Source organism: Solenopsis invicta, chromosome 16 (genome assembly GCF_016802725.1).
Source record: "Solenopsis invicta isolate M01_SB chromosome 16, UNIL_Sinv_3.0, whole genome shotgun sequence".
NCBI classification, from domain to species: Eukaryota; Metazoa; Arthropoda; class Insecta; order Hymenoptera; family Formicidae; genus Solenopsis; species Solenopsis invicta.
The window spans coordinates 11,244,991-11,265,633 of NC_052679.1; the positions used below are offsets into that span (position 1 = coordinate 11,244,991).

General features: G+C 31.5%; 1 protein-coding gene across 6 annotated transcripts in view; it reads right to left on the minus strand.

Moving 5' to 3' along the window:
- The window catches only part of LOC105198377 (WD and tetratricopeptide repeats protein 1), a 124,704-nt gene that overhangs the window by 59,678 nt on the left and 44,383 nt on the right, over positions 1-20,643 (minus strand). For all 6 annotated transcript variants that reach the window (XM_039458691.1, XM_039458693.1, XM_039458688.1 and 3 more), the window contains 3 exons: positions 13,911-14,025; positions 11,428-11,598; positions 3,582-3,709 (listed from right to left, as the gene is read on the minus strand). In XM_039458691.1, the coding sequence (XP_039314625.1) occupies positions 3,582-3,709; positions 11,428-11,598; positions 13,911-14,025 (414 nt within the window). The remainder of the gene's footprint in view (positions 1-3,581; positions 3,710-11,427; positions 11,599-13,910; positions 14,026-20,643) is intronic.

Below are 20,643 nucleotides of genomic sequence, written 5' to 3' on the forward strand. Positions count from 1 at the left end.
AAATGCTTAGTTTTCAAAATATTTCGCCGTCCCGGAACTTTTTAAACACTCTGTATATGTAAGTCATATGTACTTAACAAAATTCGCAGTCGCGATTAAGGAAAACTGGGGCACTGTGGGACGCTTTTTGTGAAAACTTGTAAAAATAATGATTTTTGTAAATATTGGAAAAATACGATACTACAGTATTAATAAGAAATCCTCCTAGAAATAGCAATAAACCAATTTTTGAAATTAATTCTTGTTTCTTATTCACAATCACTTTTCTGTGACAATCTCCCTTGTCACGCCGATCAATACAGATTGATCGTTACGCGTTAACATTTATAAGCGTTGAACATGCCTTACAACGACTCTAATGACGAACCTATTATTGGTCGGAGATCGATTAAATTGCACGAGTCGTACAACAAGAAGCGATATGTAGACCGAATTGTTGACACGATTTGTTTCGCGGACTGAAAATCGACGAAGCAAAAATAGAAATTTCGGACCATATGTTTTAAATCCCGGACTACTGTATTTAAAAGGCTATTTTGAAGATTTGTTTGCGCTCTGGCGTCTGTAATGTAAGAATACACACACACTGAAGAAGACTCCGTAGAGTCGAAATGTTTGTGTTCTCGATATACTAATAAATATGTATTATAAGTTATACGAACATCTACACCTTTTTGCTCGTCTTACTGGCCTTTTCGATTAATTGTTAAATTGCATACGAGCTTACCAGAATAGTTGTTATTTTCATAAAGTTTTTCTTATATTCATAACACGCGTAATTTAAGTAAGTTTTTTAAGTGCTCAACAAAAGAAAGTTATGTGCAACTATCGTTTTTCTATTATTTTTCTAATAAATAAAAAAAATGTAAAAACTTAATCTAGTTCGATACTTAATGATTGCGTGCAAATTAACGTTGTGGAGCAAAGTGGATTTTTCATGTTTTCTTGAAGAGTTAGTGCAAATCAAGTGATTTTATTAATTTTTTCAAATGTTATTACTTATCACGGAGAAAATTTAATATTAAATATTACTATAATGTGACAGTAACTGCAAACTATCAAAAAATTATAAGTTTAAATGCTATAGCTATTTTAGAGAGAGAAAAAAATTTTATTGCTCTATTTTCAATTATTCATTATTTAGAAGTGTTGATTAAACATAGAAGTCGATTTAAGTTGGTTTTTATGGCTGTTTTGACTGAATTTCTTTGGTGTCCCACTTTACCCCACCTTTTCAAAAGCCCAAAATTTTTCGTTTTTGAAAAATAGCTAAAAATACAACTTAAAATCAAAACTTTGAAAATCCGCAATTATAGAAAGTTAGTTTTTTTCGTCCTCTAGTGAAAACAACCATTGATTGTTCAAAAATTCAATTTTTTGACACTTCTATGGAGGCAAACAAAAACCCGTCCCACTTTATCCCACATCGCCCTACTTTTTTTTAAAGATTTTTAACATTTAATCTTATTATATATTTTGTAAACGTTATAAAATATTTAGAACAAATTATTTTTGGTTAGCATTTCACACTTATGCAAAAATAGATATAGTAACAAAATATATAGATATATACTTGACTAGTGCAAATATAATAGTCGACAACGGAAAATATAATATTTAACGTTCTTGTTAAAAACATTTTAAAAAATTATTATTATTATTAGTTATTATTATTAAGTAATTATTATTATTAGTTTATTCTTCAAACAATGATATATGTTAAGATATTATGATTTATTATAAGACTGAGTATGACTTATTGTTAGTACAATCGAAACGTTGCACTAATGTCATAAAATAAATGTCTAATTTTATAACATTAAAAATATTGATATTCGTTTACTTATGACTTTTTTCTATGAATATTTACAAAAATCCATCGGTTTTAAATTGCATCACAGTTCTTGCAATCAACTTTGTAAACGTTTTTCTTCCCATAAGTCAAGAGAGTATTCTTGCAAATTCTGATAAACTATTGAGTTTATTCACACTATAAACTGCGCTAATCCAACATTTAAATTACCGATAATGTGTTTGAATCTATCTGAGAGTTTGGGAATAAACGGTAATGTAAACCATAGCACAGGATTAGAATTAATCAGTAAATCTACATTGTTTTGTTTAAGGCTCCTGACCATAGATCTTATGAGTATAGATTGGCAATAGAAGTAAGAACGTGTTCGTACTTTTCTTTCTACAAGTGTCCGGAAATACCTTTCGCATATTACACATTGATGTATTCTGATCGGTGCATACGCTTTCACTGACATGTGCAACGTATATTTTCAAACATTCAAAGAAAGAAAAGCTATTAAAAATTCTTTCTAATTTTCTCCGGACATTATTTCCTTGCAGAAAGTATAGCAATTGCCAGTTCATATTTATAAGATCTATGCTCCTGACTACTCGCCATATTGAAGTCGTGAAGTTATAAGCAAGAAATCATACGTAAAAATTTCCGCCGTAGCATTTGTAAATAAAGAGAATTTGGATAAAACAAAATAAAGAGATCGTTTTAAAACACTTGTAAAAATCGGCTTTGACTATCTTTTTTCTGCTTAACAGTCAGTAAATAGTTGTGGAAAGTACGTAAAGTGAAACCTATTCTGACAGGAAAACACAACTGTTGAAAAGAATAAAAATGCTTTTATGTATAAAATTCAAAATAACTTTACTTACTAGCAGCCCATTTTTACAAATTTGGTAAATATGACACAGGTCACATTTTTACAATGAAACACATGATAACAAAATGACATGCAAGACAAAATTTCATGATCAACCTGTCACGTTTCTCATCTATTAGTTCTAATTTTGTCCGCGACGGTACGTAGCTACCGTCAACACGGAGTTCTCAACTGACGAGTCAGAAGCCTTAAACCACATTAAAAAAAAAAAACTTTTCAAACAAATATTGATAGTGTCAAAAATAAAATCCAACAAGTAATCATTGTCCACCAATGTGTCAATAATAAATTAGAAATCTTTTTGGTGATATTTTAAATGAAAAAAAAGAAAAGCTCTGTTCACCATTATTGTGCCTCATTTTTGAGATTTGTTAATATCGATGAAATGCACTTTTTCAGATAGAATGTAATATTTGAAATATTTCAATATACACAATACTTTTATAATATTCCACCTTATTTGTTCAGTTAATTGACCTTCATCCTTCAGTTGCAAGTTTGATTGTCTTTCAAATCGTTTTCTTTTCCTCTTTAGTTTTTGTTTTAATATACAGAGTGATTCAGAACAATCCCTTTGTAAAAACGTATTTCCTGGTTGAATTCTGAGACGATTTTTCCTCTACGAAAATTTTGTCCAGCTTATTTTATGAGTAACAGAATAAAGTTAGCGAATTACGGGCCGCGTACAAGAGAAAAGCAAAAGCAGCGCAACTTATCGTCCAACGCAAGTATTTACGTGGAGCACTCTTTGCGATTAGTTGTCTAAACACAAAGGATTATTCTGATTCACACAGCACGCGCGCATACGCACACATACTCGTATGCGCGCGCACGTACATCCACACTCACGCACGCACGCACAAAAGTGTAAAGAAAAATTTTGCACAAACTTACTAGACGTTTTATTTCTTCAATATGCGGTGGCAACACCTTCACATTTTTATCTACAAAATCATCTGTGTCATCTATGTCATTCTGTTTTAGGTAATATTCATCAAGTCTTTGACCATGCTCAATTGATCCTATTTAAAAAATAAATTATGATATGTGCGATAATATGTGCAATAATAATTTTTATACTCAAATTCATGTATAATAAAACCTTAAGAAAGAAATTTTAATGAAATCTTAATAAATTTCAATATTTTTTAAAATTTTGCATTTTGAAAAATTTACTAGAAATTTCAACAAAATTTCATTAAAAATTTATTTCAATAACATTTCTTCACCTTTCAATTAGATAGCACTTATTAATAATTGGTGGTAAAAGATTGGTAAAGGATATTGGAGGCTGCACGTGTTGTCCATGCATTTATAATGTATGTAGCAGTCAAAAGCCCTGCTAACAAATTCTATTTCCACGTTCGCAAAAACAAAAATTGTGTAAGCACCGGGTAATGCGCGGTGTAATCGTATCATATAGCCAGTAGAAAAGAGTAAAAAACAAATAGTCAGCGCCTTAAAATCCGTTTATAGCATAAATTTTAAAACAACGTTTATTAAATAGTTTATGTATGACTTTTAAAGTAATTATTTTTTGCATTAATGTAAAATCAAAATGAACAAGAAATGTAATTTTAAAATAAATAATTATTTAAATAAATATGCAAACAATTTGATGTCATATATTATATACTTTTATATGATTGGCTGAGGTTGCTATAACTTGTACACAGCTACACTCTGAAAGGATCACATTAATGCACTTCATTGTACGCACTCCTCATTTATAACAGAATTGTGAGAGGGCATTTTACTTTTATATCATACAGTTTTGATCATAATATACAATTATGTACGAGAAAAATCAATGTGCAAAAAAAAATGAAGCTGAAAGAAAAAAAGAAAATTTTACTCTTACATAACATGACATCATGGCTAATACGAACGCCGTCAGATTACTATTAGAAATTGAAACTTTCCCCCTTTTTAATTAAATATATTTTACTATTAAATGATATAAAATTCAAAAATTACTCATTTTTAGAATAAATAATAGAGTTATTTATTCAATAACATAAAAAATATTAATATTTGTAAAAAAAAGTAAGCGTATTCACATCCGATAAGGAAAATTATCCCAACAAAAAATTCCGACCCTTCAGGATGAAAATTTAGCATGCGGCTAGCAACGGTGTCCCGTAAAAAGATATTACTACGAAACTTCAGAACGAGCCTCGAATAAGGAAGAATGAAGGACAGGAAACAAATGAGGAAAGTGAGATATGGAACAAGAGAATAATGATGCAGCTAAGTAAAATGATAAAAATAGCTAAAAAAAATAATTAAGTATAATTATGATATTATGATAGGCGCGACAAAAAATGCGACAAACACTCTAGCAGGAAAATACTGTAATCAAACCAGTGATAACAAAATACTATTAGAAAATAATGCCACTATTAACAATCCTTTTAAAAAAAAGCGTGTAAAGAATACATCAAATATATCGAAGTTATTACTATCGTTTTTCCGCGATGCTCACTGCGCTAACTTCGTGAATGGCTTTTATCGCGAAGATCGCGTATTTTGACTATGTGTATTAAAGGGTTAATAGTGTAATATTAAATTTGTAATTTGTATAAAATTATGTAATATTAAAAGCGTAGCGCGCGCCTGTTTTGTTTAGTATAATAAAAAATACGTGTGTTGAGCACAAAAACATCTATGAAAAATAACAGGATCAGAAACTTTCAACCAAATAGAACAAGTGTTAGTGAACAAAAGATCCCACATCATCAGTATTAGATAACAGCAACACATAAAACTGCTGATCCAAATAATCTGTATCTAGTGCAGGTAATGTTAAAAGAAAGTCTAACAAATACAAGAAAACGCTCCATACATTAGAAGAACAAAGTAAAACAAAAGCTTTTAAAAAGGAAAACCAAATGTATTACATAAAATTTAAATGTATTAGATAAATTTAATACTGCCCTAAATACAGACCAAAACTGAATCTATATAAAAATACTGGTATAAAATAAAAGAATCAATTTTGAATGTAGTAGAAGATATGGTAGACAAAGTGAGAACTAGACAATTGTTTTATTTTTTGCATTAATGTAAAATCAAAATTAACGAGAAATGTAATTTTAAAATAATTATTTAAATAGATGTGCAAACAATTTGATATCATATATTATATGTTTTTATATGATTGGCTGAGGTTGCTATAACTTGTACACAGCTACACTTTGAAAGGATCACATTAATGCACTTCATTACGCGCTCCTGTCTGACAAAAAATATAGAACAGCAACACAAGAAAAAAATAGAATAGATAACAAATTCTATAGTGAAACATAAAAACAATGTAAAAAATATAGAACAAGTAGATAAAATAATAAAATAATATTTAAAAAACAAAATTAAGGTACTAGAACAAGATTAACAAAAATAACAAATTTTACCACGTGTTACGTCTGCCGGTTTATAAACTGGCGGTGTAATTGGTATATTGTAATTTTTCGGCCGCTATCATCACTTAGAGAATCTCCCTCATTTAATTGACAACAAATTTTAAGAGAAATGTGGACTGGAATTATTTTTCGAAGTTTCGAATGTGCAGAACTTTTCCTCTTGTCTTTTATTGATGTATGTGGAAGGATGCGTGGATTAGAGCGTTCGTGAGGTGTGTGTGTGTGTGTGTGTGTGTGTGTGTGTGTGTGTGTGTGTGTGTGTGTGTGTAGGTGTGAGTGTGAGTGTGAGTGTGGGCGCGAGTGTGGGCGCAAGTGTGGGCGTGAGTGTGGGTGTGGGTGTGAGTGTGGGCGCAAGTGTGGGCGTAAGTGTGGGTGTATGTAGATGTGTGTATGTGTGTATGCGTGTGTGTGGGTGCGTGCGTGCGTGTGTAGGTGCGTGGGTGCGTGCGTGTGTGTGCGCGCGTGTGTGCGTGTGTAATGAAAGTGCTCGTATTTAATGTCTTTAACTTATTAATATATTTACTAGAAACCAAAAATAGATAAGATCATATACATTATAAAATTACAAAGTGTCCAGCAGGCGTTTTAGTGACTTTAAAATGTACTATTATGTCGTGTTTGATCGTTAGTTTCGCGGGGGGTATCTGTGGGCTTCCGCGTTTCCTCTTTTCTTTAGTTGTGCTCTATGTAGTCCATTTTAAAACTGATTAATGGGCTTGTCACGAGAATATTAGAACAGTTGTCTAATTTTTATGCTTACTGATTCCTTAGTAAAAAACCTAATGCTCAAAATGAAAAGTAGGAGGCAATAGTAATAAGGTTTTGGTGGTAAAGAGAGATAGAATTGCAAAGAAAGAAACAATAAATTTATAATATAAGCAAGCTGATTAGTTACGAATTTTTGTATGTACTTATATAAGTGTGATTTTAATGGATCTTCGTCGAGACCAATGTAACCAATTTAGACTCGAATAAAGCGCTAAGCTTGTAATATTTGAAGTTTTTACATTAAACAAGATTTTATCCTTCAGAAATAAATTCGTATTTTAGAAGGAGGATGCTCAAGATTTCGCCACCTAGCGATAGCCAGGAAACGCTCGTCCTGATTATGGGAGAGGTGCATGATAAGATGAGAAGTAGATCACGGTTTCGCTACCTAGTGCTACCCAGGAAGCGCTCGTCTTGACCCTACTTTTAGGAAGGAGAAAAGAAGTAGAGATTTTATCTCGGAAAAATAAATTGATAAGAAGATAATTTCTAAAGTGGCAAAATTCAGAAATTAATTGAGAAAGAGAAAATAATTTTAAACCAAAACTGAATTCAGAAAAATAGATAAATTTTAATAAAAGATAATAGCTTCCGGTAAGCTAATAGGTCTCAAAGAAGCTTCATCGTCTCTAAATTAAATATCCCGCCCATAATCTGGCGAGATAATCTTGTATTTGAAAGTCGCCCTGGGTATGCGTCTTGCATCATCCGCCAGATCTATAATGACGCAAAAATCCGAGTTCGCCCCGTATTTATACCCCAGGTTATAGGTGAGGTGTACTGAAAGGGAGGGGTTTCCCATTTTCTGCCTATTTCTCTATATGGTTTAGGCCCTTTAATTATCACGCGCCTTCCGCGTGCCGCACGGCTCGCGAGAGCTTGTGGGCACGGGAATTGAGAGACGCGGTGAGACGCGTGCGGTCTCAAAATTACATTTTAATACTTTTAAAATATAATATAAAACACAATTTTTAAAGAATTTTAATTTTGAGTATGCAGAACTGTAATATTGATTTTTCTGAATCGCTGCGTAGAAAAAAGATTAGAATTTTTCAATGCAAACTATTTTTTTATCAGTCCTGAATCTTTAGATGACTTTAGGGGCTATAATTTTTTGGGGTTTTAATGTGAGCACAGCGCAATAATTAAGTGCATGGGCAATAAAGTATCAGGTTGAAACTCGTGATTTTGTCATTGCAACTATTTTTGATTGTCCCGTGAAGATAGACGGAATTATCATACGAGTTACGTGGAGCGCGCGCGCGCGCACAGGTAACGCAACAAAGTTTATTCCCGAGATCTTTGAATATTTTTGTAGACTACAATTCTGGAGTTATTTTAATCCTGATTGGTTAAGATGGTAGCGTTGATTTTTCCGAATCATTACATCGCCGAAAAGTTTGAATTTTAATATTGCTTCTGAGCAAAAACGATTTTTGTTTTAAACATCTTTGGCAATCTCAATTTTCTTGTTATTTTAATTCCGTATGCACAGTAAGATAGCGGAGTAGACGCTTTACAAGATTGCATGTTGAAATTTGCAATTTTATTATTTCTACTACGAAAACTATTTTTCTTTGCGTCTGAAAAAATACTTAAAATCGGTTCGCGTGAGATTCGAGGCGCAGGCGGAAGCCGCGAGGCACAGGAAGAGTGCGTGCGAGCACTGTGAGTCGCATTCCATTGATTCCGCGTGTAATATTTGATTCAAAATAATTTATATTTTATGTGATGATCTCAGGTTTGTATGTACGGCGCGATGGCAGTCGATACACACAACCATCATGCAATCACAAGTCCGTTATTTTATTATTATTTATATAGTAAAAAATATCATACAAAAATGAATGGTTACGCGTAGATATTATAATTTCTGATTTAAAGTAGTTGCTTATGTTATATTATTTTTATATGTCAAATTTCTTGTTAGAATTTATTTCTGTCGTGTTTTAGAAAATTTAACCGTATTGAGAACTATATTAATGAATGTATGCAGATGACGCAAAAAATTAAATTAAATTTTGGGCGCCAAACGTAACAGCACGCAATAAAAACTATGACAAATAGATAAGATAGGTATGGAACAAAACAAATACGCGATGCAAACGGTAATATGATGAAGAATAAGAAAATTATAATGGAAAGATAAAGTACATTAAAGAATTGCTCAACAAGAATAACCATAATCAAAACAATAAAAAAAAATGACGTGGAATGGGATAGAAAATATGCATCTAAAAAAAAATTCGACATGAGCGTTCAGCAAATCATAAATTTTTTTTTATTAAATATTTTTACAATTAACAAAAAAAACAAAAACAATCGATAAAAGTTTTTTAAGTTACAGGAAGGGTACTTTCACTATGCAACAAATGGCACCTCTATGACAAACCCAATAAACAAACATGCTCCGCTTGTGATATGTATTAGACTTAAAGGAGTATACATATTGTAACTTTAACATACATGCGTTGTATCATATGAGCCTAATAGGCTTGTATTTAAAGGCTAAAAACTTTGAAAAAAAAAATTTGTTGCAGCTATATCGTATTTTTTTTTTTACATATACTGTACTAACCCTAGAAAAGAGAGGTTAGAAATACATTAAAAAACAAAAAAATAAATAAATAAAACTTTTAAAAATGAAATACCAGCAGAGTTGATTTAAAAAAAAATCAATTGTATTGCACATTACATAATTTAATATGTAATATATAGAGAGACGAGGATTTATCGAAAGAATGGAGAGTTAGATTAATATACTCAATATTCAAAAAAAAGTAATAGGTTTGAATGTAGAAATTACAGAGGAATCATGTTAATGTTAATATAGCTTTAATGTTAATATAGCTGTTAAATATAGCGTACAAAGTGTTTTCAAGTATTGTGCAGGCAAGATTAAACGAATACACAGAAAAGATCATAAGTCACTATCAATGTGAATTCTGAGCTAGTAAAGACATCACAGATCAAATATTCACGCTAAAACAAGCGTGAAATAACGTAACAATATTGACCTATATTTGATCTTTGTGCATTTCCAACAGGTCTTTGATAGTGTTAAATAGAAACAGCTGCTACGGGAATTGGCAAAATTTGGGATTCCGAGGAAGTTTGTAAATATTGAGACATCATTATATCGATTACAAATATACATTGACAAAAGCCGGAATATATTTGACAGAAGAAGTTAAGTAGAGAGATACGCTTTCAGTTATTCTCTTCAATCTGTTACTGCACAATGTTATAAAAAAAAATTAATGTACAAAATACAATCATACATAAATTTAAACAGCTACTGGCATATGTCGACAATGTAGTTTTGATCAAAAACCAAGAGACTTATAGAATCCTTCTACGTGATTGACAAACTAAAAAAATAAGTCTACGTATAAATAAAAAGAAAATAAAATATATGAAAATATCTCCGTCAGAAAAAGGATGTGTAAAGCAGGATTTGATAATAAAACAACATCTTTGAAGATGCTGATTTCACGTACCTAGGCGTGAATATAAATCGTTGAAATTCACGCCTAAGTCCAGATTCTTCATATTTTACATATTAAAGTATACAATATGCAATAAAATTAATTCTATCCAAATTTTATTAACTCCGCTGGTATTTCATCATTTCCAAAAACTTTATTTGTTTATTACTTTTTGTTTTTTTTTGTATTTTTAAATCTCTTCTAAGGTAGATATTAATACAATATAAAAAAGAGATCGCTTCAACAGCTACTTTGTTTTCTTCTTAGAGTACAAGTACAACTTTTAATTATAAGCTTACCAAGCTCATATAATACAGCGCTCGTGTGCTAAGGTCGCAACAGTGAAAACAATTGAATAAAGAAATTAATCAAAGAAGAATGTAGAAAAATAAAACATATTACAAAAATAGCCATTTCTTAAAATTATCGCTGGTATCCAGAACCACAAAACTACAGATTTATAAAACTCTAATTAAACTAGTAGCAATCTATGGAGCAGAAACCTGGGTATGCAAAAAGAAAAACTTAGAAGATTTGAAAAACACACAATTAGAAAAATTTACGATCCAGTAAAGAAGAGCAATGTCTGGAGGTTAAAGTTGAATAATGTTGAAATAAACAATATGTAATATAAAAGAATATAGTGAGATTCATCAAGTCATGATGATTAGTATGATTGGGATGCGTGCAAAGAATGGAAGATGGTAAAATACTTAAGCTTATAGTGCATTAAAGGATTTTTGAAGCCGACAGACGAGAAAGACCAGAAGAAGATCGGATTCCAGAGTATGAGAAATGACTGAAGAGAATGCAAATTGATCAATAGAACAAGGCGCAGAAAAGAAAGATCTGAGATCAAATTGTTAAGAAAACAAAGGTCCACACCAGATTATAGCGGTAGAGAAAAAAAAAGTATTAATAACTCTTCATTAAAATTTCATTACATTTTCATTAATGTCACCTGTTTTTCATTAAACACAGAAATAATTTTTTCAGAAAAATAATTAAAATTTCATAAAAATCTCATTATCAATTTTCTACCAGAAAAGCAATGGCAATTACCTGGATATTTCAATGACGAATCAAAAAATATTTTCGAACTGTTTGGATCGTTGATGTCAAACAAGTAAATTTGTTCTCCACCCATATTTACAAGTAACTCATTTCCATCATCGCTGAACGTCAAATAAGTGGTCGTAATACTCCTGGCACCATCACGAGAACGCAGATGACCTGTTCAATATTAAAACAAATAACAATTTTCTTTAAAATAATCATGTAATACTTGGTAGAAGAGAAAAATATAGAGAATTTTTGCTAAGAATTTAACCCTAAAATCATGGTAATCGTAAGATAATACAGACATCAAAGAATTCTATTAAAATTTTAGTAAAAATTGATTTAGGGACAATATGTAAAAAATACAGAATATGTAAATTTTTTTTTGTAACTTTACAATTTATTAAAGGCTCCTAAACAGGAATCTTTAATAAATTATTCACCCACGGCAGTTATTGTGGATTGATGAAATCACAGATAAAAAAATACACTATAAAAGTTCTTGCAACGTATACTAGCGGTTATGGTCCCTAACTGCTCAGTCGAAAACTCCGCGTTGATGGTAGTGACATTCCGTCGCAAACAAAATTAGAACTAATAGACATGAAACATGACAGATTGACAATGAGATGTTGCCATGCATGTCATTTTGTTATTATGTGTTTCATTGTAAAAATATAACTTGTATCGTATTTACCAAATTCGTAAAAAATAAATCGCGAGTAAAGTTTTTTTGAATTTTATACATAAAATTACATTTTTCACTCCTTTCAATGGCTATCCGTGTGTTTTCCTGTCTGAGGGTCACTTTACCTGCTTTTTATGACTATTTACTGACTGCTAGACGAAAAAAGAAGTCTTGGTCGATATTTATTGTAGAAGTGTTTTAAAGCCATCTAATTAGTCTGTTTTATCCAAATTGTCTTTATTTACAAATAGCATGTCGTAAACTTTAGCTTAACCGTGTGTTTTCCTGTTTCAATAGCTTCACTTTACATGCTTTTTACAACTATTATTTACTGATTGTTAGGTGGAAAAGAGATAATCTTGACCAATATTTAGAAGTGTTTTAAAGCCATTTGATTAGTCTGTTTTAACCAAATTGACTTTATTTACAAATAGCATGTCGAACAAAATTACGTGTCATTTCACGCAATTTCTCGCTCACGACTTCAATATGGCCGCGGCGAGTACTCAGAAGCTTTAAATGCCTTCCACTCATGCAGTCATTTTTCTCTACCTTTTCACATAATACATGTAATGTATCCTATATGAGCGCATGCACATATGGATATGCGGGGAAGGCATTAATGACCGTAGTGTAAATTAAAATAAACTGTTTTTCAATGAATACTATTTATTATCAATAAAACAAGCTTGTAAAATATACCTAAAATATACCTTGCCTTTTGTTTGGGTAATCAATAAATAATAAGTTAAGATATGCCTAATCAAAGATAAAAACAAGGCTTTTAATAGCTATCAAATTAAAATATTATAAACATTTGGTCTCATATAAAATTGTATCAAATGATATTCTCCAACATATTTTAGTACTATAATTATTTTAAATGTAAAAACACATTGCACTGCACAAGATAAAAAATAACATTATAATTTAGCTTTTTAATATATTATTTTTCACGCATACGTTGTATGCATATGTATGTATATGCGTGTGTATGTGTATATATATTTTGTGTCAATACATAAAATATGTCTTTTTTACCACTTTAAAGTCATTGCGACGCGGACTTTGCAAACAAACCAGAAAAAACCTTAATATATAGGTACAATATAAACAACTCACAAAAAATTTCGTGTCTATATTAATGTCTATATTAATGAATCAAAATTTATCGAGTTTTCGATATTTTAAATCGTTCTACTTCAGTTAATTTACTTTTCATTTTTTTGTGATTTTTAAAATTAGAAAAAAAATTAAACCAAGATTAAAGTTAATCTACATTTAAAAAATAAAAACTTGAAATTCAAAAATCAAGCAAAAAATAAAGGCAAATAAGAATCAGACGCAGGTGGCAGTGCGCAAATTATATTTAGTTCAATCATTAAATCTACTACACATCAATGTGTTTGTGTTCTCTAATACAGTTATATTAAGTTGCCGAGGATGGCTCAAAGAAGAACACGTTACTAATTCACGTTAATGATTAATTAAATATATTAATCTAACAATTAATTAAATATAATTTATGCACCGCCACCCACGTTAATTCTTATTTGCCTTTGTTTTTTAGTTTGATTTTTTAATCTATATTGTTGTGGATGAGCCTAAAGTCATAGTAAATTTTAAATTATAATAATTTTAAAATTATACTGAAATTATACTGAAATTATACTGAATTGTACTAAAATTACAATAAAATTCTTCGATGTTTCATGTTGTTCCAATTTTAAAAATGAATTCTAAAAGAAAATTCTCCCTACATAGGCTAAGTGCATACGGTATCTTTGTAGAAACAAACCTGCGGTAAAATACTGCGCACTACCTAATGGAATATTGTCATCTGGATCACCTTTGCCTGCTCGATATGTACTAATATTCGCTCCATTCGAATTGTCATGTATAGAGGGAGGAACCTACAATTTTACAGAATGCTTTAATATGAAACTTATCGACACTATAATCTGAGCATATACATTGTCTCAGAAATGGGGACGTAGCCGCTTTGGGGACGTAAAGGCAATCAAAAAAAAAAAAAAATCTTATACCATTTTGCGATATTCGCTATAATTATAGAGATATAAAATAAAACGTATGAGCCAATGTGCAGTGATGCTGCGCCGTAGAACGACCCATCGCGCATAGCTCGAAGGCAGCAGCGCACGGCAAGGAAAAGCTGACACTGTCGCCACTGAAATATACTACTGAAACGCGCACGCCATATAATCCTGTGTTAGACTATGATCTCGGAAAGAGCGTTCCTATAAGAAATATCTTTATCCTTTTTTTAAGCTGACTGCGCATGCGTAGTAAACAGGAGTGGGAATGAAACAATCTCGTGAAAAGTATATTCATGCTAAATCTATATACTTGAGATCCTAATTTCTCTTAGGACCCTCTTTGTCGGATCGCCATCTAGCTCCCGTGCGCATTCCAATAGTATATTTCAGTGACTATCGCTGTCTGAATTGGCACGGCGCGACGATCTAAATTCGCCGCACCGTGCGTACACTGCAAAATCAAATGTGTTATTTTAGCTAAAGCTTTTTTTTACACATTTCTTATACCGTTATAAATCATATTATTCGTCCCACAAATAAAAATTGCTTAAAATGGATTGACAATTTCTAATGCATTTTAATTCCAAATTCCTGATCATATAAATAAAAAGAGATTAAATGTGATAAAATTGAATCATTTTTAATTTACATAGAGGAAAGCTTCTTAACATGTATTTCATTCATTCATCCAAGAGTTACTTTATTTTATTCAAGAAAATTAACGTAATTACCATAAAAAAAATTACTTTTATTCAAAGTGATTTTTTTTTTATAGTTTCAAATATTTGTATGTCAATCTTTCTCTGTAATTACGTTAATATTCTTGAATAAAATAAAGTGACTCTTGAATGAATGAATGGAATACATGTTAAGAAGCTTTCCTTTAACCGTATAGCAATGCACAATTTCTTCGGTTCAAACAAATATTTTTTGAAAATATTTTTCAAAAACTTTTGTCTGAATGTAGCATGAAATACTCTTATCTTAGAAAAATGTGAGTAGTGTTAGCATTACACATTTCATCGTTTTTCGTTTGGACACTCTATATACAGACTGTTCCATTTTAAAAAACAAACCTCGATAATTCTTCAATGAAGCATTTTCAGCAAAAATGTTTCAGACAAAAGTTGTATGGTTTCGAAAGGGACATAAGATAATATTATTAATTTAACTTTAAGTAGTTAGGCTTAAAGGTCACCTTCAATTTTTTTAATGAAACCGCCTACTTTTTATTGCATATTCTTGTATTGGGTTAGCAACTAAGTAATTGCAAATTTTTAATAAAAAGAAAAATTCAAAATTTTTGCTTAAAAATATAACTTTATTCAATTAGGTATTGTCCGTTTTTGTCGATGACCTTTTGTCATCTTTCAGGCAGTGTCATAATTCCATGTTTATAAAACTTCTAATTTTTGCAACCAAAAAACTGAATTAAATATGATTTTACATTAACGTTATTAAAAATTTTACCATTTAGAGAGTTCTGCATAGAACAAAATAAATGGTAATCTGAAGGCGCAAGGTCAGGGCTGTATGGTGGATGTGACAACACATCCCAAACTAGTTCCAATACTTCCAATAATTTTTGGCGAGTGACCAAAGATAGAGCTGGTGTGGAGCTTTGCATTATCATGTTAGAAAACAACACCCTTACGATTTGCCAATTCTGGCCGCTTTTCTTGAACTGCATCGCTCAGTTTAGCGAGTTGTTGAACGTGCACGTTTAAATTATTCGTTTGGTTTCTTGGTAAAAATTTAAACTGCAAAATTCCTTTATAATCCCATCAAACTGACAGCATAATCTTTTCTTGGTAAATCTCAGCTTTTGGTGTCGTATGAACTGGTTCATCTTGCATCATCCACGATTTTTTCCGATTAACGTTATAAACTATCCACTTTTTGCCAGTTATCACTCGTTTCAGAAATGGATCAATTTCGTTGCGTTTCAGAAGCGAATCGCAGATGCTAATGCGTTGCGTCAAATGAATTTCCTTAAGCTGATGAGGGATCCATAAATCGAGTTTCTTGACATAGCCAAGTTGTTTTAACCTTTTTTGAACGCATATATGCGATACATTGAGCTTCTCTGCAATTTCACGTGTTGTGCTATGACAATCTAAATCAATAATGGCCTTGACATGGGTCTCATCAACTTTAACTGGACGGCCAGGTCGCGCATTTTTCAGCAAAAAATTACCAGAACAAAATTTGGCAAACCAATTTTGACATTGCCTTTCTTTCAAGGCTTCATTCCTATATACGGTACATAACTTCTTATGTGCTTGCAATGCGTTCTTGCCTTTTCGGAAATAATACAATAAAATACGTCTAAAATGCAGGTCTTGTTCTTCCATTTTTAAATTAAGATAAAAACAAAACTAAACAACTAATCAATACAATTTTTTTATTAAATTAAAGGCGAAAGTCCAAACAACAAAAAAATAATATAGGTTAGGTGCTTTGAACACGTTGACAAAACAAAAGAATGTGTTAAGACCATCTATTGACAAAATCCGTAATCACTTACAAGAGGAGGACCAGAGGATTTCGGCCCCAATTTTTTTAATTATTTTTGAGAGAAAAAAAAATTTACGTCTTCCGGCGTTTGATCGAATAGGCCTTAGTTTCAAAGTAATAAATTTGTGAAAATTGTCTATATCCGAAGCGCGCTAGATGAATCTTCCCGTTAAGTGTTCTTCCAACCAGCGCAGTTAGCTTCGTGAGTTAGGTGCTTGCCTCGTAATCATAAGATCCGAGTTCATCCCCAGAGATGAGCAAAAATTTACAATTTTTTTTTAAATAAGTGTTTTTATTTATTTTAATGATATCGATACAGTATGCAAATTTTTCAAATAGAAAATTTAATTTAAGGCTCCTGACTCCTTAGCCGAGAACTCCGCATTGACGGTAGCGACATTCCGTCGCGGACAAGAACTAATACACGTGAAACGTGACAGATTGACGATGAAATGTCATCGTGCATGTCATTTTGTTATTATGTGTTTCATTGTGAAAACATGACTTGTCTCGTATTTACCAAATTCGTAAAAAATGGGCCGCGAGTAAAGTTTCTTTAAATTTTATACATAAAAGTACATTTTTCACTCCTTTCAATAGCTATCCGTGTGTTTTCCTGTCTGAATAGACGTCACTTTACATGATATTTTTACGACTATTTACTGATTGCTAGGCAAAAAAAACATAGTCGTGACCAATATTTAAAAGTGTTTTAAAGCCATCTGATTAGTCTGTTTTATCCAAATTGGCATTATTTAGAAATGGCACGTCGGACAAAATTACGTGTCCATGTGTTTTCCTGTTTCAATAGCTTCACTTTACATGCTTTTACAATTATTTACTGACTGTTAGGCGGAAAAAGGATAGTCGTGAGCGATATTTAGAAGTGTTTTAAAGTCATCTGCTTAGTCTGTTTTATCCAAATTGGCTTTATTTACAAATGGCATGTCGGACAAAATTACGTGTCATTTCACGCAATTTCTCGCTTCTGACGTCACAACTTCAATATAGCCGCGGCGAGTACTCAGGAGTCTTAATATTGATACAATTTTAATATCACATTCTAAATATTAATTTAAATTTAAAAATTTAGATACGTTGCCTTTATATGTTATCCATTACAAATAATTTTTATATTATTATTACTTATTATTTCAAATATTATTATTTGAATTAAAAGGAAATAAAATTTCCTTCAAATTAAATTTAAATTAATGTTTAAAATGTGATATTAAATTAAATTTTCTATTTCAAAAATTTGCATACTATATCAATAATATCAAAATAAATAAAAATAAACACTCATTAAAAAAAATTATTGCTCACCTCCAGAAGCAAACCTGGATCTTACAATTATGAAGCAAGCACCTAATTCACCGAAGCCAACTGCACTAGTTGAAAGTACGGTTACCGGGAAGGCTCATACGACACGCTTGGGATATGGCCAATTTTCACAAATTTATTATTCCGAAACTAAGGCCTATTCGATCAAACGCCAGGAGACGTAAACTTTTTTCTTCGTCTCTAGAATAATTAAAAAAATTGGGGTCAAAATCCCAGGGTGAGACACCTGGTCCTTTCCTTGTTAGTTGCCAATCCAATAGCTTATTTCGAAACCTTTCCAAAACACTATAAATAAATGTTTTTTCGTTAAGTATTTTTTGAATTACAATACGTGAAAGTTACAATACCGCCGGCATTAGCATCACTCAAAGTGTACCACGTAGAGGTTGCCCGGTCGAATTTATACCTCTTTTGTGTTCGAAAAAAGATCGGAGAATGATCCAACCAGTAACATCAGTCGGTGATCCAGTCAGTCAAGACAAAATTGATCGGTGATTCAGCCAGTCAAAACAAAATTGATCAGATTTCCTGTTGGATAGCGTTAGAATGTAAACGAGTGTCCAACGGGAAAAAATAAAATAGCAGATTAGTGCAACTGCAGAGCGAGAAAAAGAAAAAAAGCGGGAGGAGAAGAAAGATAGTGAAGAAGAAAAGTCAAGGTTGTAAAGAGAACAAAAAGACGAGAAGGATTAAAACACAAAAGGATCCAAAATCTGAACAAAAGTTTAGGTTAGGAAATTGTGAGAAAAGAAGAGAACGAAGTGAGATAAATAAGAACGAAGAGATCACAGAAAAAAAAACAAATGGCGCCACCGGGAAGACCGGTAGGAGATAAGATAAAAGGGGAATGCAACAGCATAGAGAAGTACGTAGCAAGAGAAAAAAAGACAATAATAATTGCACTGAAAAAAATAAGAAAAAAGATCGAGCAAAATATTAGTAAAAAGATAGAAAAGATGATGGAACAACTCGATCAGATAAGAAAAGAATGAGAAGAGAAAAAGCAGACAAGAGAAGAAAAAAAAAGAAAAGAAAAAGAAGAATGGAAGGAAGAAAAGAATCTGGAGAGGAGAATAGAAAACCTGGAATGAGAAAAAGAGAAAAAAGATAGAGAAAAACAAAAGAACAATAAAATAATAAGAGGAGTAAACAAATGAAAGAAAAATAAAATTGAACAAGAGACTAAGGAGTTCATAAAGAAAAACCTGAAAATAGAGGTAGACATAATCAAAGCATACAAAGTGCAGACCAGAGGAGACAAGTGTCGGTAGTGGCAGAAGTAAAAACCTTGGAGCAAAAGAGAGAGATAATGGTCAAAAAGAAAGAGCTAAGAACAGGAACCTTTATTGATGACGATCTAACAAAGATGGAAAGGAAAATGCAAAACCAACTAAGAGGGAAAGCAAAGGAAAAAAAATTAAAAGGAAACAAGGTCAAAGTAGGATACGGAAAGATTATAATAGAAAACAGATGGTATCGATGGAACACAGTAAAAATTCTAACGAAGCAGATACCAGAGGAAGAAAAAAACTTCTTACTGATAGGGAAGATTTTAACGCAAGTAACAAAAGAGGCCGATAGAAGAAGAAAGAAGAGAGAAAATTAAATCAGACGGTTCATAGACAAACTGAGTAATAGAGAAGAAAAGATATTACTAAACAAAGTAAAAGAAAGAGGCTGGACAATCTTAAATGGAAGCTTCGACGAAGAAGGAGGATGGACATACATAAGAGGATCAGGCATGTCGGTCATAGACTATATAATAGGAAATGATAGAGCGATAGAAAAGATAAAATCGTTGAAAGAAGGAGACAGAACAAAGTCATATCACATTCCATTAAAAGCGAAGATAATAAGAACACAAACAAAGAAAGAAAAAGGCAGAAACAAGACAAAAAAAATAGAAAAAAGTGTCTGGTCAGAAAAAGAAATAGAAAACTACAGAGAAAATTGCAAAGACTGGGCGAGCACACAGAATGAGACAAAAGATATATGGAGGAAGATAAGAGACAAGATAAAGCAATCTATAACAAAGCAGGAAAAGAAGATTACGCTGTGGAAAATAGGAAAAAGAAAGTGGTACAATAAAGAATGAAAGGAAAAAAAAAGGAATTAAGAAAAACTCTGAGAAACCTAAAGAAGGGAAGAATTGACAAGAAAAATTACATAGCAAAAAGGAAAGAATACAAAGAATGGTGCAAAGAGCGGAAAAGACACAAACAAGCAGAAAAAGAGGAAATACAAAAGATAAAAAATAGAAAGAGTAGAAATACATTAATAAATACGGAAAAAAAAGAAAGAAAAGAATAAGCAACGATATAAAGATAAACAAATGGAGAGAGTACTTCATTGGATTACTCGGGCAAACACAGAAAAAAATAGAACTAGAAAAAGGTGAACAAGAAAAAGAAACAGACATAACGAGGGAAAAAAACCAGAAGACATAACAAAAGAAGAACTAAAAGAAATACTAAGAAAGGTAAAAAAAGCAAAAACTCCAGAAGATGGAATAAAGAACAAGGCGTGGATACATATGTCACATGAAAAAGGAGAATTCTGGAAATTGATAAAAAAAATATAAAAAGGAGGAAAACTACCAAAAGATTGGAACAA